Raw genomic sequence first — 27,766 nt, 5'->3', positions numbered from 1 at the left:
ACTAAAAGAGTATTTATATATTCTATTCATTAATTTCGATGGTACATAGAAGAGAACGGGCGTCTCCGAGCAGGAATATGGACAGTATGATATTATCGGAGCCTTCCTCGATGAACGTGAGAGCCAGTCACAAAACATTTCCAGATTGGGGAAATCTTTATTATATCCAGAATGGACACGTCAAATTTATGATTTGTCAATATTTTGTGTTCGGTAGAGGTTGCCAGCAGTACGAACGTATAAAATGGACAGAATTTTGTTCTCTAAGTGAGACTGATTCTGCGAATATGTCAATGAATTGATGGAAGGATATATGTTGAGCATTCCCGATCCCTACCCGGAGGTAATTTAACGTTAGTTGAAAATTGTTGGGTGTATTGTTGTTATTTAGAAAAATGTAAATTGCCATTAATTAAAAACATGTAGGTTGTCTCTAGAGCTAGCCTAGGCAGGTCTGATGATCGCTCACCAATATTATCTTGATAGTGGGGATGCTAAATTTAGATTACTGTTTGGTGTCGAGCTACTAGTATAATATTAATAGGCCTACTTTTAGATAGATTATGAATAGCGAGCCTTATAATAAAGAAGAGTGAGGCTTTTGTCGTAATTAATTGACACAATCATTAATTTGGCAAGAGTTGCACAACAAGTATAACATTATTTTTGCAACAATTTCAAAATAATCTCATCATAATCATATGATTCTGATTGCGAACCTTAATGTAAGTCAACCTATGAAAATCTTTACTCCCTGGCTTGGCAGCCATATCATCACCTCCTGTGCATTATCTAACGTTCCAGTATTAGGCCTACCCTCTGTAAGTGTCGCTAAACCTGCTAACAATCAAGAGTTGCTGCACTAACAAATGTTGAATTATTAATTAATTTGTTTTGTATTTAGAGCTGTAGTTATGACTGACAATGGACTGGAATATCAACAACAAAGTCGGACAAATGGATGGTCGTGTCCGCCACATCCGCTGCAGTTTGTCGGATGGATATTCTTCATATTTTTCGGATTAATTTATTTTACAACACTTGTTCCGGGGGTTGCGTCGTATGGATGGCAGATTGCTTTACACGTTGTATCCTTTAATTATAGTCGTTGACTCTTTCAGTCTGACTTATCAGTCCCCACTCAAGCAACGTCTAAAATGCTTGGTTTTAGCTTTTATTGAATTGATCTAATTCTATTAATACCGGTAGTTGTAGGGTTATAGAACAGTCAGCCTAGAGTATAAGATGAATTTCTTGAACTATTTTTGCACTCACCCATAGGCCATTAAGTCTTTAAGTAATCAATAGTTCTAAGAAAAATAGTCAGAAAGGATTTTTGAAATGAAAAAGGGCACTGAGCAAAAAACTCCATTGAGGAAATTCTGATTGAATGAAGAAAGTTACAGAGGATGTCCCTTGTATTTCATATTTTGTATCTGTAAACCATTTTTTTACGACAAAGATGACATTTTGGTTTTTTTTTCATATTTGAAACCTTTCAACGTCTATTTAAAGCCTTAACGTTGATGTAAAGTTGCAAGGAATATTATTCGTGATACACATCTGCGTTCATGTGGCTTCTATATCTGTTAATCCGGCAGATGATGCAGTAAGACGTAAAGGCAAAAAACCTATCCCACCATTCGACCGGTCAAAACATAAACACGTCATTGAAAATCAACACTGTTACTTATGTGAAGTTGATGTGTAAGTTTTCACTTTGTATTTATATAAGTATAGGACCTAATACAGATTTCAACAGAGTTTATGAAGAGATCTTGCCTTTGTGGCTTGGTGGACAAGAACTACAAATCTAATATCCTCAAAACAATACTTGCCAATGCGAGGTTGCTGGAATATCTATATGAAAGAATGAATAGATATATAAACTGCTATTATATTTTTTTGACAGTATATATTTTGCAATTTTTCAGAGGTCCACGTAGTAAACATTGTTCCGTTTGTAATAAATGTATTGCTGACTTTGATCATCATTGTAAATGGCTCAACAATTGTGTAGGGGGTAGAAATTACAGGTAAAACAGCACTTTACGAAAATAATGACTGAAAAATGATTATTACTGTTACATTTGAATCGGTGTACCAAACACTTGTACTTTTTTCAGGTTATTTATTTTAACGCTTGTCTCGGCAATTATCGGGTGCCTTGTTATATTAGTATTAGCTGGTATTCAGTTTATAGCGTATTATTCTGACAGAAACGATGGTCTATTATTGCAGCAGTATAAAGGTAATATTTATTCTCTTTTCAACGACTTGATAATGTTTACTGTGTATTGATACTTCTTATTGAATCAATATGTGTCTTCTTGACAAAACGTCATGGAAATTACTGATTTTTGTGATGTTGCTGTATCACTGTTTGCTTTTGAATCAACTAGAATTCTCATTTTTGAACATTTTTGCATTGGCCACATCTATGTGATGAGCGAATTTTGAAACAGTGATTAAATATTGATATTTTGTTCATTCGCAGATTATTTTGACTCTATATCTAGTACAACTACAGCGGCGTCGAGTGTAACTGTGATATCTGCTTCATCATCTGTGATTTCTTCAACTACTGCTGTTCCTGTGGAAAATAGTCAGTAACGTTTTCTCCGATCAAAACATTTCTAGACATTGTTCTAGATCACATAGAGAGAATTTTGAAAAAAGAGTTTAGGCCATCCCAAAATAATTGTCTGTTTGCCGTAACACTGACTCAAGTTTTCAGGATGAGTCGGTAGGTAGGTAGTAATATTTTTTTGCAAAATTTTAGGGCAAAAAACAAATTTATCACCTTTTTTTATATGGAAACAATATCAAAAATAAAATTCACTTCAATGAATCTCAAAAAAAAGTTTTCACTCGGTACATTTGAAGTCGGGTCGGTCGGGTTACGGCAAACAGACCATTATTTTGGGATGGCCTTAGTCTTTTCCTTCGCCTACCCTACTTAGTATTTCAATATCGATCTCAAGAGGTTTAATGTTGGAAACACTTGGTATAAGAATATTTTTGTGGAGCGCGTATCTCTTAAGACATGATCTCTATAGTTATGATGAAGTCGTTTTCATGATTCATTTGCATTTATCTGAGCTCTTATCGCTCTACTGTGTATCAATTTTTGGCCGCACATTTTATGGCAAAATTTATCAGCAGACACATCAAATAGAACCGCGGCTTATAATCAATATCTGCCAATTACTGGTTTGAGTTACAATGTTCTTGTTTGACAATTGCAAATGACGAATGACAATTTACCATGAAAAATCATTAGCTAACATAGGATTTTTAAGCAGAGTGAATGTTGCTGTTAACTGTTACCGGTATGTGCGTAATGTTGACATAGTCAGTACAACATTAATTTCCTGTATTCATGATGCTGCAATGTTTAATTCAGAAAATCAAATATGACGCTGAACAACCTCGAATTACCTGTCTGATGATAATCAAAGATATTTGATTCTTGTATGACTTCTTATTATTACTGTGTAGATTAATCAACTTGTATTGTGTAATCGATCTAATACACCTTTTGCATGAATAGGCAGAAATTAATCTGGGTAGTAGATGGGCAATAATCATTTGTTCATGTCAGAATGATTAACTCAATCAGGCTTTATGTATTTTGTTTCGTAAAGATTTTTTTGTGTGTGTTTTTTCAGAATTATTTTTTGTCATATACCAACCAGTGGCTGATTTAGTATGGCAAGGTGTTGTTGGTGGAACTGGTATGTTAGCTCTGTTTGCTATTGGGCTGTTAATGCATTTATTGGTGTTTCACATGTACCTCAGTAAGTAACTATTCCTATGTCTCATCACGGCTGTATAAGCTAGTATATACGTCCGTGGTCTTATAAAGAACATAAAAAATGATTGAAGAAAACTGTCTGAATTGTACTTATAGTGAAAAAGGGCATGTCGACTTATGACTATATAGTAATGCAGAGAGAGATGGCTGAGGAGAGAGCACGAGGTCGTGATATTGAAATTGAAACTGAGGATTGTTCGACGCCTGCTAAACGCGCAAAGGTAAAGGAACTGGTATGTTGTTCAGATCTAAAATTATCAGCATGGGTTACGATATTTCCACGGTGCTGGCCTCAAAAATAATTTTCTACACATTTTATTTTGGCAGTGGAGCTTGTACTCACAAATATTCGTCTTCGCTTGCGCTCGTTTACTTTGGCTTCAAACTTGAACTCTTGATATTTTTCAGTATACATGCTGTGATTTTACGATTTATCAACATTTGTTATTTATCTTTTATACATTGATTAAGTTAGTAGCTACCGGTACACCATATATGATTAAAATCTCCTCGGCTAAACCTATCGGTCAGATGTTTACATCCATTTATGATTAATCGATTTTCTAGTTAGTAAGATGCTAGAATCTTTTTATTTAGTTGTTATCAGGGTATAGAGAAGATCACCTGTTAAATGATAGAGATTATTTAAGCCTGAATATTTGATTGTAGTACATTGTGTTAACGCGGTTGCTTTGTATTGCTTTCGTATTGTGTTTGGGTATATGTCACCACCCGACTAACACTGATTCTATGTGATGCTTGAGCTTTACGACAGTCACTATTGATTTTCAGAAAAATAAGGTTGTTCCTGCAGACCGAGATGAATCCATTGAACTAAGCAAGAAAGTCTCTCATGATAGGTAATTTGATCTGTCCACGTTTATTGAGCCTGTAGTTCATTTATATCTCCCTTAAATTGATTACACGTCCTTAGATAAAACATACACAACGCATACCAGTACTTTCATATCAGTCCATATATCTGCATGTCAAAAATCTATTTTCATCTGCAGCGAGGCATTAACGTTTTCCTGTTGCAACTTATATTGATATTCGTGTTGTTTAATGAATATTTGATCACGTATGAAATGGAGGTTTTTTTGTTGCAGCAGTAATGGAGGAATATTTGGAACTGCTGTCAATAAGGAATATGAACGTGTACTCGTCGAAGAACAAATTCATAAAGCTGAAAATATGAAAACAGTTTCTTTTACACCTCCGTTAACACCAATGAAGGTAAAGTGGTGCCTTGTTCATTTATTTTTTGTCATTCTCTTCCAACTGCTTATGATCAATGATGTGTGGTTGAAGAAAATTCTTAATCGCTAATACAGTCAAATCCGCTTAATTTGGATAAATTGCCATCGATGAAATTAATCCGGTTCTGGGAAGTCTGGTTTAAAAGTATATCCCAGGCAAGATCAAAATCTGGTTTAACTAACCCGGATTAAGCAGGTTTGACTCTAACCCGGGCTATTTGTTGTGTTTTTATCATCAGCTTGCGTTGTTGTATCACAAAAAATATCTTTAGTTTTTATGTTTTCGATGTATTTCAGCCTAAATCAATATTTTCGCCTTTACACACAACTGAGTTACCAACGGAGAATCTAAATGGGAAGAAAAAGAATCGTAGTCTCTCTAACACGATTCCAGAATCTCAGATATCTTCAATTGGTAAGTGCTGCTAAAAGACTTGATGTTTTGTTCGCACTAACATGAATAATGGAAATAACATCTTCTAGGACTCAATCATTATGTTCTATACAAGTGTTATATGAGAATGATTGAATATCTGGACCCTTAAGGCGTTGGTTTCTTATTTTTTACATTGGTTATTTCGCCACTAAGCTTCAACTTTGGTAATCTTCTAGGATATTGCTTGGGAATGAAGCTCTACGCTGTTGTGTTCATATTTTATCTGTCAGTTAACTGTACTGTTTCAGTGTTACACTTCAAATCTCTTAATCTATTTCACTATTCTATACTCAATCACACGTATTGTTTATAATTTACTCCTACCATTTGTTAATGTATGTAACATAGACACACATATCTAACATAATATTTATCTTTGAATTTCAAATTTGATTTTGCAAATCGATATATGTGTGGTTATAAACATTTATAGAAATGATTATATTTTGTGAGTACGGTCTTTTGATAATATTCATGTTATCACCGTACACTGTCTCTATGCACTCTCCTTCAAACCTCTGCTATAGAAATATGGATCAGAAATCCTGAAATTTACTTCTCATTGTCTTCAAATTGTCATCATCACTGCTTTCAGAATATATAGATGATTCCACATCTGCAGAAATGTACTAAATTTGCTGTTGTTTTGTTGCACTGGGTTTGTTATGAATATAAGGTAATCATTGCACAGATTCATTTCTAACACTAACACTGGCTGGCTTAGTGATCATAGCATGGACTCAGTATTATTAAAAGAAACCTGCATGCATCTCATCACCATAGATATTAGTTTTTCAGGTCTGAAGTGCATGTATATTTTTTCATACAAATAACTGCTTAGCAAGATTTTATTTGTTATGGTAGTTTAAGATATCATTTCATTTTACAGAAATGATATCATATAAACAGATGAATGGAGCAGTCCCTTCTGCAGATGTTCTACCACAAGAAAGACAATTACCTGCAGTTGATTATCATACAGATTCATCGGAGTCTTTGACCGAAATCCGTAACGCAAACACATTCGCAGGGCAATCTGTTAGCCCTAGTTTATCGTATGAGCGAAGCAGTGTACAATCATCAACTTGTAACTTGTTCATAGCGGAAAATACAGCATCTAAATACCGACATCATCACAACGCATTATTACCTGCACGACGTAGCGCTTCATTTGATGGTACATCATTTAATACCGACTCTTCACGCTATACTACGCATAACATACGCGCGTTGACTTTAACTCCGGGAACAGTGCGTAAAGTTAACCATGTCCCGCCTTTAGATTTATCTGCATTACGAGGTGAAACTGATGATGATAACTCTCCGAATGTTATTCACAAGACTAAAGTGAAAGAGACTGCATTCATTGATAGAAATAGTTGAATTCAGGGGCCAGTTCCTCGGTAGATTACAGAGCTTTGGATTTAGGTCCGCGATCTCAACAGATGTAAGGAGGATCTGGTCCACTATCCACTACAAGTACAAGGCGCATACAATAACATTACAATTGTACTTTTAAGAAAGTAATTTTACGATTTCGATTGGTCGATTAAAATCTTTAAGTGAAGAATCTGGATGTAACTATCTTAAGTGAACTTTTTGAAGCCGTACAATTTGTCCATGTATTCGGTATGTAATTTACTCAAAGCTTGTCCAAACAGTTGCATTTATGGTATTGCGTTTTTTCAAGTTCATTTTACTATAGGATTGAATGTACCAATTTTAGAAATTTTCTATTCATACCTCTATGAATTCATCACAACGGGTTTATCGCATTACCAAACTAATACATGTGATCACAGTGTATCAGGCGGATTGAATGTTTTTGAATGGACTGTGGATCAAGATATTTGAGTTGGACAAAGATAATTGTCTTCAGTAATTTACTCATGTCTTCTGGTAAATGAATATTTATTTGTTTTCTAGAATTTATGATAATGAAGATTTTTGTTTTATCTATCAATTACTGGTAGTCATTTGATTAAATTGTTGTATCACGTTTCTTAATGATAGATTGTTAGATTAAGTATTTTTGTGTTGATTTACATGTTTACTAAGGAGTTGTATATTAGACTACCCTGTTTCCATATGATGATTTGTTGTGAAGTTTTATATTGAAAGTTTATTTAGGCTATAAAGCCTAGTTTTAGTAAGTTTTGTTACAAAGTCTCTAGTAAGTATGTAATGACTTAGTTAATCTACTTAACTTTATTTTTCTGACAATTGTAATCTAATGCAATTGTTTACATTGAGTATGTATCATATAAGTTTTATATAATGTACTATACACATAGGATATTTTTATATTGTTATAAGTGAAATTAGTTCTAATATGTAAGAAGAAATTTAATTGACATTAACTTCAGGTGCAATGTAAAGGCTATTGACAACCACTGTGCCGTCACTCTTCAGATATCTACTTAATGAGTTTGACTGAACTTGAGTGGTGATATGTTGCTGGCACAAATTAGTGAGGGCTTAAATTAGAATGAGAGTTCTTTTCAGATGGACCTTCGTATCCATATTGTTGTGCTTTTCTGTAAGACATGTCATGTATGGCAGGTGGCCTTATTTGAATTCACAAAATAAATCCGTTCTCATGTCTAAAAATCTAACGTAAGATTTAATTTCTGGTGGACTTTTGGGCAAACGATAACGAAATCCCGATGGTTTTGAGGTGACATCTGCTATATTCTTTTTCACTAGGATTGTGACACTGGTCATTGCTACTGGATCCATCATTTATTATCGATTGTAACAACTTCCCGCCGGTTGTCAGTCAGAGGCCCGTTTTCGTGTCCGGAGTTTAATCCGTATTTCGGTCCAGCCATGAGTCAAGATCTGGATCCGAGTTTTACTCCTTACCAAGATGGCAGTGCACGAAACATTTCGTCTGTAAGTTCGCTTGCGTTCACTTATTTATTCCATTATTCGACTAGTGTAAACGGTATCTAAACATTATTTTGCTAGTTAGACTTCCCCTCAACAATAACTATTTGTGGATGTCAATCACGGTAGTTTTATATCCACTGTATTCGGATGTTATGGTTCGATATTCTAATTCTGCTGGGGAAGGAAATCACTTCCGGGTTTTTTCGTATCGTATTTCCACGCAAGCATACAAATTGTGTGATCGATATGCTATAGGCATGACACAGTGTGAACTTATTAATTCATGATGACACGTGTGCTATGGTGATTGATGTGAATTTTTTAAGAATATCCCTGGCCTAGCTTTGCTAATTCAATCAGTATTGAGTAAAACATTGATATTTCAATCACACAGACTTGGCTTGTCACAAATAGCCGGGGCCCAAAATCAAAGGTTTACTCCTAAAATCTATTCATTTTTGTCTGGGATTGATTTTTAAGAATATTTCTCTTAATCTGTTGAACACATATATCAATTTGGTCTTTACACAACAGTGTAAAATGGATATAAAAACAATGGTATGTTCAGACTTCACTGCCACTGGTCGTATTGGGATTGAGGTACTAAAAGAAATATCCCCATAAAATTGATCCCTGACAAAAGTAAATAGACTTTAGAAAAGTTGTATGTATTAGTATACGGTATAAAATCTTGGATTTTGAATATTGTGGTAACCCATCAGACAGTCTTGACTTCACAAAGTATGGGTTACCCCTCAAGCAAAAACGGCTGTACAAGACTGAACCCTTTGTGGTTATAGGTAAGCAGGGCGACAAAACTATTTATAAAATTATTTTTTTTAGACATTCAACTCCAGATGCCTATATCTTTGAGACGCTTGATGGTGATGATAATGAGTTACTCATTATTGATCGTGTCAGTCAAGAAATAAAACTTGAAGGTATACATACCCTTATTAGCCTTTCACTACAACGTGTATCCAAAATAAAAAAGTTTCTAAAAAATCTATAATGACTTTTCGATGATCTTTGTAGCGAACCAGGGACAAATTCCAGTATCTGCGACGACAAGGACGGTCTATGGAATATTTGGAGTTATACGACTTTTGGCAGGTAAAAAGAATAGCCATAAGAAAGGTTTCAAGATTCATCGGCGAAAAGCATAACTCAATAGACATGTGATTTGTTGTTTTCTAGGGCCGTATTTGGTCGTCATTACGAAACGGGAGAAAACCGGAGAATTAGACGGACACACGGTATGGAAAATAAAGCAAACAGAAATATTGCCATATCAACGGACTGTGCATCATCTCAACGAGATTCAGGTATGTTGACAAATAAATTCTCTGATCTCATATTTCATTGACTCATTAGTTCACAATTTATTCATATTGCAGTGAATCATATTACAGTAAGTTGAAATGTTTTAATTAATTTTCTGGATTACGTTTTCAGCAACAAGATAATGAAATGTATGTATCAATGGTAGACAATGTACTACGGACAGATTCGTATTACTATTCCACATCGCTTGATATCACTCATACCTTACAACGGTTACACAATACTAGTCCCGAATTTCTTCAGTTACCTCTTCATGAACGCGTGAGTTGAACTAAGCTTTTGAGATTTCATTGGAACACCATCATGAATTTATTGAACTTTCGAACTGAAAATTTTCAGGCGGACCAAAGATTCGTTTGGAATACACATCTTCTACGTGAATTTGCTCAACAACAAGAGCTGAAGAAATATTGTTTACCAATCTTACATGGCTGTATCCTTTGAAGTTTTATTTATGATACTATAAACTTAACTGACCTGACTACGTCTATTATTTGAGAGTAGTTTCTACTCTCTTTAAAAACTCAACTACTCCCAAACATATCAGAATACTCTCGAAATCAGAATAATTTCACTTAAACTACCGTACTATTTTTGTGAAACTACTACAAATATAAAGATATCAGGTAGTCTGGTTTGCTATAGAGGTACCCGGTACCTCGTCTGGTTCTTCCCCTTCACATAAGAATATAGCTACATGCGGTGAATAGAATAGAGCTTGTGTTTTCTTTGACAAATATCTTATAGTTATTGAAATGAAATCGACGACAATTAAAGGAATTTCGTTTGAGTATGTGCTGATTTCACGTCGGTCGTGTTTCCGTGCTGGAACTCGATTCTATATGAGAGGACTCGACATTGAGGGAAATTCCGCTAACTACGTCGAGACTGAACAAATAATCGTGATAGATGGAAATAAATGTTCATTTGTTCAGGTAATCTGTTATTCGTAGGTGCACGTTGCAGAATCTGGTATCGTCAATGGGAATTTAAGATACAATAAACTTGCATGCGTCTAACAGCTTATGACTGACAAAATATGTCCGAAGAAAAATTGGACTATGAATACGTCAGAATTGAGGGCTTTTTTCGAAAAAATGCAATTAAGAAAAATACATCAAAACATGTAACATGATGATCAAGCCGATTATTGTTTGTCTCAATTACAGACAAGAGGGTCCATTCCATTATTCTGGTCTCAGAAACCAAACATTAAGTACAAGCCTGTCCCTGTGATTAATAATTCATTGAGTCATGTAAGTACTGAAATGTTAATCGTTGGATGTTTATTATCGCTTGAAAGTGCCTAAACATCGTCTTTATTCTGGCTTTATTATTTTCATTTCAGATGGACGCTTTTCAAAATCATTTTATGAGCCAGGTTTATAATTATGGCAAACAAATATGCATTAATTTGGTAAGATAAGTAAGAATTTGTGTTCGTATCTAAGACATTGCCGCTATTCTTATACTATATTGCTCATGAAATATTTCAATCTCATTGAATTGAAATGAATTTTAGATCGACCAGAAACCGCCTGAAGCTCAGCTTGAAACAACTTTCGCTCAAGTTGTCAATAATTCTCAAAATACCAATGTCAGGTAAGTTGAAATTGATAAATCTCTATCCATACTCAGTATTCGGTAAAACATAGTATCATGGTTTATTTAATCTTACTTAAGGTACGAGGCATTTGACTTCCATCACGAATGCCGTAAAATGCGCTGGGATAGACTTTCAATATTGATTGATCGACTTGCTGATGAACAGAAACAGTTTTGGTATGAATTGTTCTATCTATATTCATATAGAATCTTCACATTACTTTCTAATGTGGATGAAATTTATCCAATATCATTTTTATCACCATCATCATCACAAGGTGCTTGGACAAATTGTAATTTACCGCTTATGTCCAGGAACCTGTCATCCATTTCTATTGTTGTTATTATTAGGTTATTATGCATGCATTTATTATGTACAATTGCAATTGTAGCTATTTCATGGTAAGGCGCGATGGCTCCGTCGTCACTCAACAAGATGGCATTTTCCGAACTAACTGTATGGATTGTTTAGATCGTACAAATGTCGTACAAAGTCTGCTGGCACGTAGGAGTTTACAAGAGCAACTTGAGGTAAGATCAGTTATCCAAATAACTAAATTGTACTACTCTTTCAGTGCCTATATATTGATATTTATATTCTGAACTTTGCAGAAACTTGGAATTCTCAGCGCAGGGGAAAGAGTTGAGGATCAAAGGAGTTTTGAAACAATGTTTAAAAGTGGTAAGTCACTGCTCGGTGGAGTTTGAACAAAAAAAATGATTAGGCAAGAGCTGATTAGTGCAGGAAGTTAATTTCATTTTTCACTTATCCAGTTTGGGCTGATAATGCTGATGCTTGTTCTGTGCAGTATGCCGGCACTGGAGCATTAAAAACTGATTTCACCAGGTACATAGATCATCATACTATCATTTTTAAAACTCTTCAGTTATGACAGATCATCTCGAGATTGTTCGTTTTCCACTGCATGAATTTTAGGACTGGTAAAAGAACAAAACTGGGACTGCTTCGTGATGGTGCTAACTCGCTGATCAGATATTTCAAGAATAATTTCACAGATGGCTTCAGACAGGTATGGTTACATTGTGATGATTGCAACTGTTGAAATTCAATCCGATTAAATGGTTCAATGTTTATTCATTCTTTACAGGATTCGATCGATTTATTCTTAGGAAACTATATCGTTGAAGAACAATCCGGGATCAGTAAACCATCACCATTCCGACAAGGGAGGGATAGAAAATTTTTACTTTTAGCTGTAAGTCATATGATAACCGATATTTTCCTTCAATTTTACTGATGTTCAAAATCTATCTGTCGATGAACTCTGTTTTGTGTATGTAATAAGCACAACGAATTTTCCTTTCTGATTCAGCTTTTGGCCATTTCTCTTGTTGCATTCACTTTATGCATTCTAAGTGTACTTTTACCTGTTGGTAAGTATTGTGTAAATAACATTGCCCAAGATTTATAAGTAATTTCTTACTTCTGACTGTGTAATTATTATGCTTTTCTGCTTTCAGATAATCTATCTGAACAGTTCGTCTACATACTATTCTGGGGTAGTGCAAGCGTTGTGCCATTGGCAATCATATTCATGTACGGTCAGGAGTTCGTAGATCACCCGCGACTAGCACAGGCCAAAACCAAAACGGAATAGCTAGATTATCTCAGTGAGATCAAAGTAGTTTAAAGCTAATAGGCTACAACTGATAAAACCTGGGACTTTATTCGTTTTACGTATGTCAAGGTTTCACAATTTATACCAGTTAGTCGTAAAACTGACCTGATTTCTGCAATAATAGACTATTTTTGATTTCACTGAGTGATTTGTCGACTGAAAATGTGTAGCATCATGGTAGCTTATCACGTTAAAAATCTCCAAACATCTTCCTCAAGGAGAAGAATATTCTTTTCTTGTTTAGACTTATACGAATTGAATATTGCTATTGGATCCACTGTGAACTCGGATAAACATGTCCAATAGAATAAAGTTTATTAACTACATTCAATATGTACGTTCAGAGTTATATACAAAGGTATGTCTTTACTGGTGATGTTGCTCAGTATCTGTCAACATCAGTTTTAATGGGTAAGAACACTGGTCAGCTGACTTAGGGTTAGGGTTGTTATTGGCTACCATATTTTCTGCCTATCATTCATTGTCATTGTCAATATTACTTGTACATGTACCAGGTCGAATCTAGAATGAAAATATGTAGATAGATAGATATACATGATATGGTTTATACTAGTCAACATAACTCTTTTAAGTAAATGTTACGCTGTAATGAAGGTATGCTGTTGACATATGATATAGTCAGCACTACTTGATTAGGCATGTTAACACAATTAATTCGATTTAACATGCCAGTAAGATACAATACAAATATTCCATTGTTTGGATGGGTGCATAATTCTTGTTTATTTTCTTTTAATATGATTTAAACTCACTGGTTTACTTAATAATCTGTGAAGTTGTATAGTGTTGATAAATTGGGAACTTGGTAATAAAAGTCTGATAGTGAAGTCAGTGATTTGTTGTTCCATTCTTCGGAAAACTCATGTCTTCAGCTAAGTTAAGTAAAAGTCAAATCTAATTCTTTTATAGAAAAATTGTCAGGTGAGAAGTTGCGGTGCTGTTTAAGGAGTCTGAGATTTTCTCGGCGCCCGGCCCGCAAATTGGTAAATATTTTGTCCACGACGGCCGCTCAAAGACTTTGGCATGCGAGTAATGTGATAGTTCACGTTTCTTCCGCTATCGTTATACAGAGCGGCAGCACTAGACGGTTGAGAACTGACTTCGAAATTTTAACTGTGAAAGGCGAATGACATAAATGCGTTATTTAATGAAACTATTCTCTTAATTAATTAGGACTATAAAGTCATATTTCTGATTTTGGTAGAAAATATAAGAATTAATCAGAGTTAATCTGTCCATGTTTATGGTTTGAAATGATGCAGAACAATTAATGCCCATCATGAGCTCATGGGTGCAATGCACTAAAAAACTGCTCAACAGTGTTAACCTTTTGCTTAAGTCTTTACTCCTATAAAGCAAGTGCAAGTCCTCCAATAAAAAATAATGAGAATCATTTATTGCAACATCCATAGAACATTTTTATTATCTCTTTGTACAATTTCGCAAACTAGTCAGAAACATTGAAAATAAAAACAAAGATGCTCATATCTCACTGGATACAACCCATTTAAGAAACTCGGTTCTCTTTGAAATCCCAAGATATACCGCATGAAATAATTTGTCAATTAAAAGATTATGTACATCCCATTCATTGTATTCTTTAGTATTGATTGTCAATGGTCAATCAGATGCACAAGAGATTGATTTGTTGATATTCCTGAAATCATCGGCTGAATAGCCATTCCCATTCAGACAGATTAAACGCGGCATATGCTGCTGCTCCAACTCCAGCAGTCAATGCTAACATAGCGTGACGAGCAAAAATGCGCACACGATTTGGTTGAGGAATCTCCAGATCCTGTTCACTTGCTATTGGTACATCCTTAGGAATCTCAACGGGTGTTTGACTCATAGTCGCCTGTTCAAATCGAGGGTAGTTTGATATGCTAGAACTGAACAAAAAATGAAAAAATGAGTACTACCAACTGTCAATAGTTTGGATTCAAATAATGAATATTGACTGACCTCTGCTGAAAATGTTGTAAAGCTTCATTAGCGAGTTCTTCAGGTGGAAACTGGACGTATAAATCACCTGCTTTACTGACTAGATATTCAACGGGAAGATCTGGCGGAATCTTCGACAAGAGACAGTGAATCATCGCCATATCACATTCCGTTTGAAGCACCTCTTTCTCACGATGAAGTACAATCTGAAGCAAATTGCAGTGGTTTTTCAAATTATAATCAACAAGACTATTATCTTGGAAGTATCGAAACAAAATATCGTTATACTTACAGCAGCAGCTAAATATATGGGCATTAAAGGATGACATGCGAGAAAGAAGTCATACAACCGCACTATATGTCTTATATCACTCAGAACATGTCCGTACCATGTTATCAACCATGGAAGGCAAAATATTGTTCCTAATTCAGCCCTGAATTATAGAATAAAACATAAATCATATTTAATGAATTAACTAAAAAACAAACAGGCTAACTTCAGAGATAAGCCGATTGAATTCTATGAAAAGTAACATACTTTTCCATGTAGTCTCTGAGTTCTGGACTAGCTTTTCCAATTATTGGATATAGATAATTGAGCATATGTTTTGTCCGGTCCATTGAAGAATCTAAGAAATCACTGCAAATAAATAGCATAAAAATACCACTTGCTTACAAAGAAATAAGAACAAACCAATATGAAGGGGTAATCTATTAGGAACAACTCGTACCGTAAATGATGTGTTGATAACATATCAACTAAAGCAAATGATATATCTTCACCAGCAACTAACAGGAATGTTACGCAAATGTCATGATAGCCCTGAAATATCAATGACGCACGATCTTTAATGAAAACATGCGTTCACCTAAAGAAATAGCTGTATATTTCAAGAAATGAAGGTGCAATTAAATACCTGAAAATAATGCAGCTGGGGATGATGAACTAACACTCTCATTATAACATCGACTAGTTCATCTTGCATCGCAAGTCGTATATCATCCTCCATTCCTTTAAACAGACGTATGAAATAAACCTATAGAATCAATAGTTCATTGTTTAAACTACTAGTGAATAACATAGGAATTTTACCTGGTGGAAATCGTTTCAACGACCGATTTACATCCATTACAACTTGATTGTAATCGCGATGCGATCTTAGGATGCTCTGACCTATAATCATGAAATTTATAAGCAAAGGCATGAATATATCGATAACAAATGTTCCCTACTTTTGAGCCCAGAAACATTCCAAATATGACGTCAATAAGATAGCGATACATAATATTATTTTTTTGGGACAAGTGCTTTCGTGATAAGGCAAGAACTTTATCTACATTTATGCGAGTAAATCTTAGATTTTGAGATTCTCATTCTTTGAAATATGAAATTTAAAACATTATATCCGGAATAGAATAGTAACTTTTTAACCTTCAGATAAAGTATCACTCTTCTATCATGTCTTATGCGCACATTGTTTTATGAGCAAAATGTCAAATGTAGATAAAAAATTGACTTTTTGATAACTGTTTAGCAAGATTAATGTATCGAATATGTAACAAATCAATTGAAAATTTTCCAGCTGTCAGCAATTAGAAAAATCAAGATTAAAAATACGTCTGGTGACATATGTCTATACAAGTCTTGGAGAAAGTAATAATCTAAAAAACTTACTAGGTTTAGGGTCAATATTGTCAATGTTCACATTTAGAAGTTTAGGCCAAGCCTTCCGACGTAGTTTATTATTCAATAAACCAAAGCGACTCATTGCAAGCTGACGTAAAGCAAATATATCAATCGGATCTTTGCTCAAAGCATTCGCGATATGTACAATCTTTCTTCTATTGGCAGCATCTTCTGCAAACAACAAACAAGGAGGGACTGAATTCATGTATCTTACATATAACTTGTAAGATCAGAACAAATTTGGTAAATTAATATAATTACCTCTGTGCTTTCTAAATGCAAGCAGATGTGCTTCATGCTCTGCACTGAGTGAAGATGTCTCGCTGTCAGACTGGGAATCTTTTGAATGAGAATCACACAATCCATCCGACAATTCATCCTTAACGTTCGATGTTAGAAAGTGACAGTTTTGTTTGTCAACAAATTGCCCATTCTCTTGATGGCTTGTAGTAACTGATGACGAGCGACTTTGTGAGTTATATCCGATACTCTGTATTAGAGTTGTATTATCATCACTACTGTCAGTGTCGCTGTTGTAGTGATGTGCATCGGAATCCTTATTTCCTATATCTCCATTCGATGGAGGTGTAATTGTGGAGGAGTGTCTTAAAGAATGAGATAACTCGGTTACTTCATCTTCTTCCATTTCGATTCATAACTTTATCTACCTTCACTTGTTTATGGAATAAATTAATTTTGAATTGACATTGAAATCGAAATTGTTCTAATTATTTCCTCTGAAATAACATAAAACAGTTAGTTATTAAGGAGGTCGATACATTTAGGCAATAAATAATTCTGGAAATAAATAATATCCGATGAAACTGACGCAGATAGATCAATAAAAGAAAGGATTTGACAGTTTTAAGATGAAATTTGGAAATTTCCCAGTTCCCATCTGAACTTACTTCCGTATCGCTTCCAACACAAACAAATAATTTTTGGAGAAACTGAGTAACATATTATGAAATCGGATTTTGAATTACATATTTTATAGACTTCTATATCAATGAGTTTTATGATGCTCCACCACCTTATTTCACGTGAAAATTAATTTTTCGATAATAAAATTGTTGATAGTATAAGCGATGTGAATCACGTGACGTGACAAAATGGCCGCCACTAAACCAAAACTGCGGCGATCTCACAGCCTTGCGAAGGCTGAAAACTCCCAAGAACTAGAGAAAAAAGAGAGAAGCAAGCTCCCAGACAAACCGTGAGTTAGTCTTCTTACTCCGTAAAAGATAACATGTTCAATCAAGTCCTCCGCTAGGTATATAGGCAGGTTTTTGAAATAGATGTGATAACGAACGTTTACTTCCGGGTTTTGTTGACTTGAGGCCGAGGGCTCGCTGTTGTAGCCGGTGCTACGTGCTCGAGTCGAATATTGGAGTAGTGACGAAGATCGTAATGAAGGCCTGCATTTTCGATGATCCCCAATCCACTTTATCGATGTTCTGTCCATGATGGGCATGCTAGTAGTCGTTGGTGGAAATAATTGATTGGGAAAGTCAAAATCGGTGGCGTCCGAAATCCCCTTGACTCGAATCAAACCATGCTTTGCCTTTGGTTGGTCAAAGGATAGACCTTTCAATTGTAAACTGTTTGCGACATAGTCTTTTCAACTTTGTGTGCTTTGTCATCTCGGTTCATCTCGATAAATTGTGTCATCTCGGTAATTAGGAGGACCCATTGTCAAAAATGTGGTTAGTCTGAAACTGTGGCATTCCAATAGGGTAACCAGCAGCAATGCTACTCCAACAATTGGTCAGATTCGCATTGTGTAACAGTACGATGTCAACACTGATTTCTTCTTAAGCTCGATTAGAATCTAAAAATGATCTATCAATTGCTATCTTATGAAAATCATTCTGTTCTAGAGATTAATCAGTGTTTAACTAGGTGCATGGTTTTCCTGATAGTTTGATTGGACCACTGAAAATAAAGATCAAAGTAATATGTGAAATTAATTTCGACCGAAAAAATTCGATCGAGTACTAAGTGCGTGTATATATTTTCAAAGTTATAAACTTTTATGACAAAGATCGACTTAAGCTTAATTGACAGGAAAAAATATAAGATAGAACAGACATATAAGTTTCATAAAACCACAGAGAAAAGGACTATTCATGGAGGTTATCCAAGTATGTAGACTTTCTTGAGGAACTTCTGAAAGGTTGCATTAAAACGGAGAATTTCTGTTTATTTGGATTATTCCAGTATCCCCTCAGGTTAATATTTTGTGATCTAAGATACCTATAAAAGGGTGCAAATCATATTCATATCACATATATATCTCATATTCATATCATATTCATCTTCATATCACACCATATACAGAGAGCAAACAAACAATATTTATACATTGCCATCTGATAGGGTAGCTTGTGCTGGTACCCCATCAGGTTCCACAGTAGAATCAGGATGAGGGGCCAGAATAAACATCAATCTATGGCATGATTTTGAACCTTGGTATGAAACCCAACTGAGTTGGGTCATTAAGTTCGAGTCCTGCCGAAGGGAGAATAACATAGACATGGAATATGTAGGCCTATTTGCCTCCAATCACTTTGATGTCGATGCTTAGTAAGCCTATTGTGTGCTTTTTTCGAAGATGGTTGAAAGGTTTTCTGTGCAGGAAAACACTAAAAAAAACTATATTTTAGTATAGTATTTTGTATCTAAGTAGGGGTTTTTACTGCAAGGAAATAAATGATTTTCGATAAGGTTTGGATGAAATTCGGAGTGTCAGAAAAAGGTAAAGTTTAAAAATTTGATTTTGGTTGTTCTGACAAAAACATGTAAGATCTACTGTAATGATTGGTTTCCAATAATTACCTTAGGTTTTAAATACCTTCCTTTTCATATTTCATTGAACTTCATCAAGCAAATCCATTCATATCCAACCATTGAAAACTGTATGAATAGGTCATCAACCTGAGATATGAAGTGACCAATTGACTAGAGGTTGACCAGTTCACTTCATTCCAGTCTAGACTGCTTAACTTTATCAATTCCTGTTGTCTGCTTTATTTCAATAATTGTATAGAAAATATGTTTCTTTGTAGTTATCCGGAACTTCTGGTTTTTCAGTTATAATGTAATTGTTTATTTGGGTGTATTTTCACCAGAGGAGAGTCATATATCAAAATCACGAATCAGTCTGTGGAGTTCAGGAGTTGATAAAAGCTTTTTTACAGAGCAGTCTGTATTATCTGCATTCTCTATTGTGCGCTGTTTGTTCTTTTTACCAAAATGCCTTACTTTATTCTTGTGTTATTTTAGTCTAGACACATGTCATATTCAGTCACCTAGTTTTATTGAAAGTTGGATCCTATCAAGTTGATATGTTTGTTTATTTCGGCAGACTGTGATTGGTTGAAATTGCCATTTAATACTGTCAAATTGCACACATGGGCAGTCATTTATGAATTCTGTTTACCAGTAGCAGTGTATCTCATACCAGTTCATGAGAAGTTCAAGGGTTTTAACTTGTTTTCTGATCCACTCTCATACGTGTTTAGCGAGCAGAACTAAAAGGACGTGTCTGCAATAGTTATTTTCATCGAGGAATTAAAATCAATCATTCAAAATGACTCTTGGAGATTATACGGTATTGCATCATCGTAGAAAAACGGTCAGCGAAAATGGACATGAGGATCGTCATGACATAACGAAAACAGCGAACATACCTACAGAATCAGCCTCGACATGTGGCTCTAAACAACATTTCAACAATCAAAATGGACATAGTTGTAATCTAAAAACTGAAAATGGAAAATGTAAATTGTCAATTTTGGAACAGTTGCGACATTGGTGGGTGGAACCAGAGCATATTTCAGTAGCTCAACGAAAATCAAAGACTGATGAGAAGTAAGGGCTATGTGTGTAGTGTGTTACATTTCTACCTTTATTTTGCTTTTTTTTTTTTTTTTAATTTTAGTTTTCTTTATTAACACACAATGTGTAGTATTTATGGGATTCTCCTAACAGTTATTCTAGTATTTCAATGTTTATTTTGTTCCATTAATCTTGGAACTGAATTGTTATATCCACAATGATAGATTTTCCTTCATAAGTCACAGACTATGTATTCTTTGTATATATACCTTCATTGAAATAAGGGGTTTGCCAGGGTTTGGCTTACTTGTGTGATCTTTTGTGTTTGCAGTTCAATGCATAGTGCCAACAATGAACGCTAGTGAAATATGTGAAATATGTGAAATATTCTCTCATAAATAAATTTGATTCAGCCAGGTTGTTGAAGATTATCAAAGAAAAGATCACTTTTCATTCCAGTAGCCACTGTTTCTTAATGATGTAAAATTTCTATTATTGTAAATTCTTGAAAAAGTTATGAAATATCGAAAGTTATTCGCTGAATTCACTTGTCAAATTCCAATTGAATCTTAGTTTCTGTCCTTGGATGAAATGATCATTTCTTCGAACTGTTATTGTATTTTCCAGGATACATAGAATCACCGATTCCCTGTTCAGCTCTTCTAGTGGTTTTAATAACTACAGGGGTATGCTTAACCTCTGCATCGTTTTATTGGTAGGTAATAACAATACTTGGTATTTCGGTATTTCGTCCAAAAATTCTCTCTCTGGGATGGATTTTTACCACATCAAAGAAATAATTGCGCAATATATCGTAATTACGCAGGGATGTGTCTATTTTTATGTTAATTTGGCGAACGGCTATAAATCTTACTAAATGTATTTGATCAGGTAAATCATGCGTAGTCTAGGGAATCCTTCAATAAACAACATGAGGGAATCATGCAGTAGGTTTTCATGTTTCTAATTTCAATCACAAGTCACCCCATTTGTTTGTCATAGTATTCGCAAGATATTTTTGACGATAAGTTTTCTTCATTCACCAAATGGGCGATATCAAAGTTCATTTCACATGGGTAAAACATGCACTGCAGTCTGTTGTTTATCTTTTATTGGCAGTATAGTATTGTCCAAAGTTCACTCCTTTCTCGGCCAAATATCAGGTGTCAATTTGTGGGCCCATTTGCAAAGATGAGCTTATACCCTGCATGAAAAAACCAAGAGCTATCACTTTTTTTTTCATTTTTCAGGCACTTTCTAATGCAAGAGTTGCTCTTGAAAACATAATTAAGTAAGAACCCACTCTGTTTTCATCTCATAAAAGTTTATTATCAGTTTTTTTCTGGATTTGAAAATCTATTTTGAATGATTTTAGGTATGGAATCCTCATTGACCCAGTTATGCTCGTCTCCTATTTCTTCATTGATCCATATAGCTGGCCGTCTGTGAGTTTGGTTTTATGTACGTATGATTTTTTAACGTTATTCTACCTTATTGTATCACTATCGATTTTTTTACATTTCGAAAGGTGCTTTGCTATTATCTCCTATTCACAAAAACATATCAAATGTCATCGAATAATAAATGCAAAAAGTGTAACAGTCTGATCAACAATACATCAATAGCTCGAGGCTCCAAATCTTATGCCTTTGTTCTGGCGTGATGGAGGTTGCATTTTATTTCGAAATCATAGCCTCCAACATATTTGTGACAGAGGTGTTTAACACGCCGTAAAATCTGTTAATGATGATTTCTGTTTTATTTTAGTGGTGAATGTTTTCGTTTTATTCACATTTTGGATCGAGACTCTTTTATCTAAGGTTCGTATTTGGAAATTTGTGACTAAATAGGAATTCACATTCCATTGACTTTGACTTTTAATTCATTATGTATTGAATTAATAGGAATCCCTGAGTGAAAAAGCTGGTCGTGTTATCCATTTCATCACATTTACCTGTGTGATAATCTTTCCATCTGTAGTCATACTTTATCGACACCCATTTCCATGTAAGTAGTGTTTTGTATGTTATTGCCACCATCACACAAGTATGCTTGTCCGAGACCGATTGTTCATTCTAGTACGATATACTTGACCCGACCAAAAACATCAGACCAGGTCTGTGCCAAATTTCAGCGCTGGTCACACAATTCCTTTTAAACGCTAACTGGTCCTGGAAGTGACTCCACTGCATTATTTCAAAAGTATTTTTAGTAACAGAGTGATTTACGTATGAACGCGCTCTCTGATTAAAGCACAGACCAAGTTTTACTCGGGGCCAAATCATCTGTGTGATCGCGTCTTATGTAATTGTGGTCGATTTTTGTCGGAAGTTTTATATATGCATCAGGTTTTCTGATTGCAATTATTCATCACTCGCTTTAATGTTAATTGTTTTTCAGTGTTTTCTTCATTGGCGTTATCGGTTTACGTAATCACATTCTTGAAATTGATATCTTACGTATCGGTGAATAAATGGTGCAGGGATCAACAAAAATATGAACAAACGAGTCGCCGTAGAAGGAAATCGGAAGGTTTACGTATGTATTTGTCAAAGTAACGAAACAAACTGCCCGGGATTTATCTGAAAGAAAAAATTTTCCTATTTCGTTTTTTTATTGCAGCCGATTCAAAGACAGTATCTAATGGGAAAACTGAGACTTTGTTCGTCAGATATCCTGATAATTTATATGTGCAAGATTTATATTACTTCATGGTAGCGCCGACGCTTTGTTATGAACTGAATTTCCCTCGGTCGTCTCGAATCAGAAAAAGATTTCTCGTGAAACGCATCATCGAGATGGTAAATAGATTGTTATAAATGTAGCTTCAGTGGAACCTCGTTAATACGAGTACCTGGGTCAATAGAAAAACAGATTTTTTACTTGTAATTTGTAATACACTTGGTCGAGATATACGAAAATCATTGTTATACCGCGAGTTTCATAATAGGCTCTTATCAATAAGGTTCTACTGTACATGCAAGGTTTTTTGTGAAGAGAAAATTAGAAAAATTTACTTCGGTCTTTTTCCAGCTTTTCCTTTCTCAACTTATGACTGGATTGATTCAACAATGGATCATGCCGACGATTAAGAATTCGATGACTCCACTGCATAACTTGGAATTTCATAAAATTGTCGAGCGTCTGCTCAAACTCGCTGTAAGTCTTTCAACTCAAATAATTTAATGACCAGTTATTAATCATATTTTACTCATTATTTGATTTGAATATATTTAGATACCGAATCATCTGATATGGTTGATATTTTTCTACTGGTTATTCCATTCTTGCCTAAACGTTGTATCTGAATTATTACGATTTGGTGACCGTGAATTCTACCGGGATTGGTGGTAAGAATTTCATTCATCGTTAGAATCTTTAATATTTCGACAATGAAGATAGGTTTTTACCAGATTTTGCACTTGTGTTTTAGGAATGCGGAAACGGTCACCCGATTTTGGCAGGATTGGAATATACCTGTCCATAGATGGGCAAGACGCCATGTATTTATACCGATGTTGCAGTCAGGATTTACTAAACTTCAAGCATCAACCGCCGTCTTTCTAATATCAGCTTTTTTTCATGAGGTTTGTTTAGTTTCATTGATTATCTTAAGCACTAGGATTAGAATATTATTTGTTTTGCTACATTGAAAAATTTTTGTTTTAGTTGTTGGTCAGTGTGCCTTTGCGTATGTTCAAATTATGGGCATTCTTTGCTATGGTCGGACAGGTAAGACATGCTCTTCAATGTACGGTGTTCATTCTGTCTGAATGATAACTCACAAAATTCAAGTTTTGTGCCCTGTTGCAAAAGCAAATATGTTGTTTCCTTATTTTTTTCTGCATTCTTCATATATACCGACACTTTCTTTCATTTCAGATTCCATTTGCTATGTTCGTGTCCAAATTTCTTCATGGTCAATTCGGAAATATATCCGTGTGGATATCTTTGATTATTGGACAGCCGATTGCCATCCTTATGTATTTCCATGACTATTATATCACTAACGCTGACAGTTTGGATGCAGTTGTCAGCTAGAACAGTTTTGTTTATTATTTTAATCTACATTGTATTTATGATTTGTAACTGGCATTGAGGTCACATTATAGTATCATTGGCTTTTGATTTTACTCAGATATTGATGATAATGATACTCATTATAGAAGACACTTTAGCATTTGAGTTATTATTTAAACTGGAGAAAAAAGGAAAATTAACTCAAGATGTTGACATGGTAATTTTTTGTATATATTGAATTGTAAAATTGAAAGTGATAATTGTTAAGTCTAATTGTACCCATTATGTATTTTATAATTTATGTCCAAGACATGTTATTTATGCTTGTACCAAAAAACCTTGTAATTTTGTACAGTGTATTTTATTCATTTGTGTTCAAACTAGCTGTCATACATATCTTATGATCAATCATGTTTATTTTCATCATACTTCACCCACCCAAGAACACAATGTATCCAAATTTCTTTTTAAAAAAACATTGCTATTCATCTGTGATTACTGTGATTAAATAGTCTTATCGTATTTTTCTGATATTGATAGAAATAATACAGGTAAGCATTTCGGTTTCAATTTATTCAAAGTAATTTCATTTCTCTATTAGACACCAGGGAAGTGCGAGAATGCTTGTGCACTTCCTATCGGCACGGAGATGATTATCACGATTGCCTTTCGCAATGATTCACTCGTCGGGTAATGCGAAAATAAGCTTACATTTTCGGCACACCGTTTCTACAAATTGTTTCTTGAGAAAATATTAATTAAGCATTTTATAGAAAAGAAGTTTTATATATATATATATATGTATGTATATAATTCTGTATTGGGCTTAGCAGAGTAAAATTTCAATGCGCGTCAAGTGTTGCATAGGAAAGTAGTAAAATTTTGTTCCATATTAAATCGGAACACGTACATGTACTTAGCAATCAGAAAATAATTGTCTAACGAAAATTTTTCAATCGAATTTAATATCATGAATAAACTGGTTAATATTTAAGCACATATTTTACTGTTTATTAGTCTCGTTTTATTAATGCACGACGTAGTTAGTTCCAACGCCGACCGCGCGCCAACGCCGTCATTTGAATCATGTTCAACGAATCCGATGAATAATTGCGTCAATGGCGATTCACCGCCAATTTTGACTGCGTCACCTGCTGAAAAATCAATCCCGTAGCGAGGGTATTTTCTTCCACCACAAAAGTCTCCCATGTACCTACGTACGTTGTACATAGATTGAACATATTCTAACCTTGCTAAAAGCATCAAACCTGCGAGATTTGGCATTCGTCTGCTCCAACCACTAAAACATTAAGAGGGGGGGGGGGTGATGTTCGGGATCTGGCGTTCGTCGTTGGCGTATGTACTGGCTGGGAGAGGTGGCTGTGCAGCCATAGACTCGCACTACAGAAGGCTTCGGCTCCGTAATCATATGGGGCTCAAACGAATGCCGATTCTCCAAGCTGATACTGTATCAGCTTGTACGATGGTGTCGTCTATTGTCAGTTGATTAGCGACGAATCTTAGTTGTTTCTAGCGGATTTGGGGGGAGGGGGTGTAGGTACGAAACGTTCGGATCAGATCGGCTTCGCCGCCAGTTAGAGGTTTTTTCTCACGACATCGACCGGGTTTGCTTGGCTTGATGCGTCTTCGGACGGTCAACGGCGAAGGGTATAACGTATATTCTCACATGTCAATGGCTGTGTCCGGGTTCATGAGACCATTGACGTACGTGGCATAACCGCGCCCCACCTCTGTGTGCTTTAGAGATTGACCACATGGTCGATAGATGATCCTGATCAATATTGCATTCATATTCAGGCAGTCCTTCATGCAGGGCCAGGAATTTTCAAATCGAAGTATGGCGACGATCAATGTATCCTGGAAAACCAGTCGAGAATTCAGAAGAAGGTGCACCTGATCAGTTTCTACCTATTGAAAGCGACCGCTGCAGATCTAATTCGGTAAATTAGATCAAATTATCATTAACTGATTAATTTCCAGATGGCAGAATACATATTGAATCATACTGAAAATCGTTCTGCTTGGTCAAAGCATGACCTGAATGGCTACGATCAAATTTATCGTTCGTTCATTGCAAATTTAAAGAACACGCGGAGTGTAGAAATACACCTCGTCGAAAGAATCAACCTCGCTATCAGTATTCACCCCTTCCACTTTCCACCATCGCTCGCACATCTATAGAAACTACAAACACGCGTGGGGTACCTACATCTGTGAAGGGCTCTGGGTTACCATAGTAACTGCAGCTGGTTGAAATACGGCTCTGACGACAATTCCGCCGCAACGAACGAGTAAAACCTCCTTGTAACGATGGAGGTTGGAGCGAATAGGGAGTTACATGGTGTCTAACTCCGTTATTGGAAACTGAGGTTAGAAAGACAAGACAAGAACCTCTGAATAGATTCTGAAATGCGTGCTGACTTCTTTCTTAATTCGAAGTAGTAGTTTGGCCTATAGGATAAAAGATCTATAAAGATTCCCGGGTAAAGATTCCGACATGCTTATAAATTTCCAAATCGAAGTTTGAATGAATAAAGATACTGAAGACAATTTCAAAAAGACAATTCTTTATACAATTTAACATCGATCATTTGAAGTATATTCAATTACAACTTTGAATTTGAAGTAACGGGGAAGGGATTTCTTCAATAATTTTTGATGAACTTCAATCCAAAACACTCGAAAATATTGAAGATTGTTTTGACGTGAAGCAGCAAGGGGTCATTAATACCCCGGCACACGTCAAAGATTCGTTCGGCATAGGCGCGAATCTTGTCACTGTGTGACGTCACAAATCAATTGACTTCCGGCACACGGTTTTTAAAAGGTGAAGGTTATCATTGAATCATTCGTGTACCGCGTGATTCGCGATGTGCACATGCGCAAATGTGTGGATAGGAAAATCACACCATGTGCGCGCGCGCCGTTACCCGCTTCCGTTACAATATGTTACTTGAACCCCGCGTGCGCTCGAAATGGCGGCAACCGCCATTGCGCTCAACTCGTGTCGGAAACGATCCTTCAAATCGTCTAAAATAGTGTGGAAAAGGCTTTTTTCTTGTACAAATCTTGTGAATCTTAGGTCTGTCGAAGTCTCAAATCCTCATTAGCTAGCTCGAGACTGGAGCGGATCCCGAGGTCAAAAAGGAAGTGTTAGAAATGAGGGCCCTTTTTCAAGCTGTCGTGCAAATTCATCATGCTTACATACATCGATTGTTAATCTAGAAAAGAATGTTAGAA

At 35.3% G+C, this 27,766-nt stretch overlaps 4 protein-coding genes across 11 annotated transcripts; 3 read left to right on the top strand and 1 right to left on the bottom strand.

Annotated features, from left to right (window-relative positions):
* Nucleotides 1-124: 124 nt before the first annotated feature.
* Nucleotides 125-8,107, top strand: LOC141901460 (palmitoyltransferase ZDHHC11-like). 5 transcript variants are annotated; one of them, XM_074788706.1, is made up of 13 exons: nt 125-343; nt 905-1,088; nt 1,535-1,707; nt 1,935-2,036; nt 2,127-2,251; nt 2,498-2,605; nt 3,672-3,800; nt 3,914-4,050; nt 4,610-4,677; nt 4,927-5,053; nt 5,374-5,491; nt 6,108-6,188; nt 6,402-6,533. In XM_074788706.1, the coding sequence occupies exons 2-12, from the start codon at nt 915-917 to the stop codon at nt 6,143-6,145; spliced, it is 1,299 nt and encodes a 432-aa protein (XP_074644807.1). In that variant the 5' UTR covers nt 125-343; nt 905-914; the 3' UTR covers nt 6,146-6,188; nt 6,402-6,533. The 5 variants fall into 5 exon arrangements, with proteins under 5 accessions (XP_074644807.1, XP_074644806.1, XP_074644804.1 ...); XM_074788705.1 differs by lacking the exon at nt 6,108-6,188 and having other exon boundaries at nt 3,914-4,038; nt 4,930-5,053; nt 6,402-8,107; XM_074788703.1 differs by lacking the exon at nt 6,108-6,188 and having other exon boundaries at nt 3,914-4,038; nt 6,402-8,107.
* A 274-nt stretch (nt 8,108-8,381) lies between these two features.
* LOC141901389 (phosphatidylinositol-3-phosphatase SAC1-like) lies at nt 8,382-13,833 on the top strand. Its single transcript, XM_074788596.1, has 18 exons — nt 8,382-8,407; nt 9,248-9,345; nt 9,440-9,517; nt 9,602-9,729; nt 9,860-10,009; nt 10,088-10,181; nt 10,496-10,683; nt 10,918-11,004; nt 11,097-11,165; nt 11,271-11,350; nt 11,432-11,530; nt 11,746-11,884; nt 11,966-12,035; nt 12,128-12,200; nt 12,291-12,384; nt 12,463-12,570; nt 12,688-12,748; nt 12,836-13,833. The coding sequence occupies exons 1-18, from the start codon at nt 8,382-8,384 to the stop codon at nt 12,970-12,972; spliced, it is 1,779 nt and encodes a 592-aa protein (XP_074644697.1). The 3' UTR covers nt 12,973-13,833.
* A 590-nt stretch (nt 13,834-14,423) lies between these two features.
* Nucleotides 14,424-18,000, bottom strand: LOC141901031 (TBC1 domain family member 20-like). 4 transcript variants are annotated; one of them, XM_074788099.1, is made up of 10 exons: nt 17,861-18,000; nt 16,907-17,382; nt 16,634-16,816; nt 16,052-16,132; nt 15,876-15,970; nt 15,690-15,781; nt 15,497-15,598; nt 15,251-15,392; nt 14,980-15,164; nt 14,424-14,906 (listed from the first exon to the last, which is right to left on the bottom strand). In XM_074788099.1, exons 2-10 carry the CDS (start codon nt 17,289-17,291, stop codon nt 14,678-14,680), a joined length of 1,494 nt encoding a protein of 497 aa, XP_074644200.1. In that variant the 5' UTR covers nt 17,292-17,382; nt 17,861-18,000; the 3' UTR covers nt 14,424-14,677. The 4 variants fall into 4 exon arrangements, with proteins under 4 accessions (XP_074644200.1, XP_074644201.1, XP_074644198.1 ...); XM_074788100.1 differs by having other exon boundaries at nt 16,907-17,318; nt 17,861-17,877; XM_074788097.1 differs by lacking the exon at nt 17,861-18,000 and adding an exon at nt 17,554-17,682.
* A 1,934-nt stretch (nt 18,001-19,934) lies between these two features.
* Nucleotides 19,935-25,285, top strand: LOC141901030 (diacylglycerol O-acyltransferase 1-like). The gene is made up of 13 exons (XM_074788095.1): nt 19,935-20,518; nt 21,113-21,200; nt 21,736-21,776; nt 21,861-21,946; nt 22,253-22,305; nt 22,390-22,492; nt 22,886-23,023; nt 23,108-23,286; nt 23,519-23,644; nt 23,723-23,835; nt 23,919-24,072; nt 24,155-24,217; nt 24,368-25,285. Exons 1-13 carry the CDS (start codon nt 20,238-20,240, stop codon nt 24,524-24,526), a joined length of 1,584 nt encoding a protein of 527 aa, XP_074644196.1. The 5' UTR covers nt 19,935-20,237; the 3' UTR covers nt 24,527-25,285.
* Nucleotides 25,286-27,766: the final 2,481 nt, after the last annotated feature.

This window comes from Tubulanus polymorphus, chromosome 3 (genome assembly GCF_964204645.1).
Source record: "Tubulanus polymorphus chromosome 3, tnTubPoly1.2, whole genome shotgun sequence".
NCBI classification, from domain to species: Eukaryota; Metazoa; Nemertea; class Palaeonemertea; order Tubulaniformes; family Tubulanidae; genus Tubulanus; species Tubulanus polymorphus.
The sequence above is the reverse complement of the archived record's forward strand: the minus strand, read 5'-3'. Positions and strand labels throughout refer to the sequence as shown.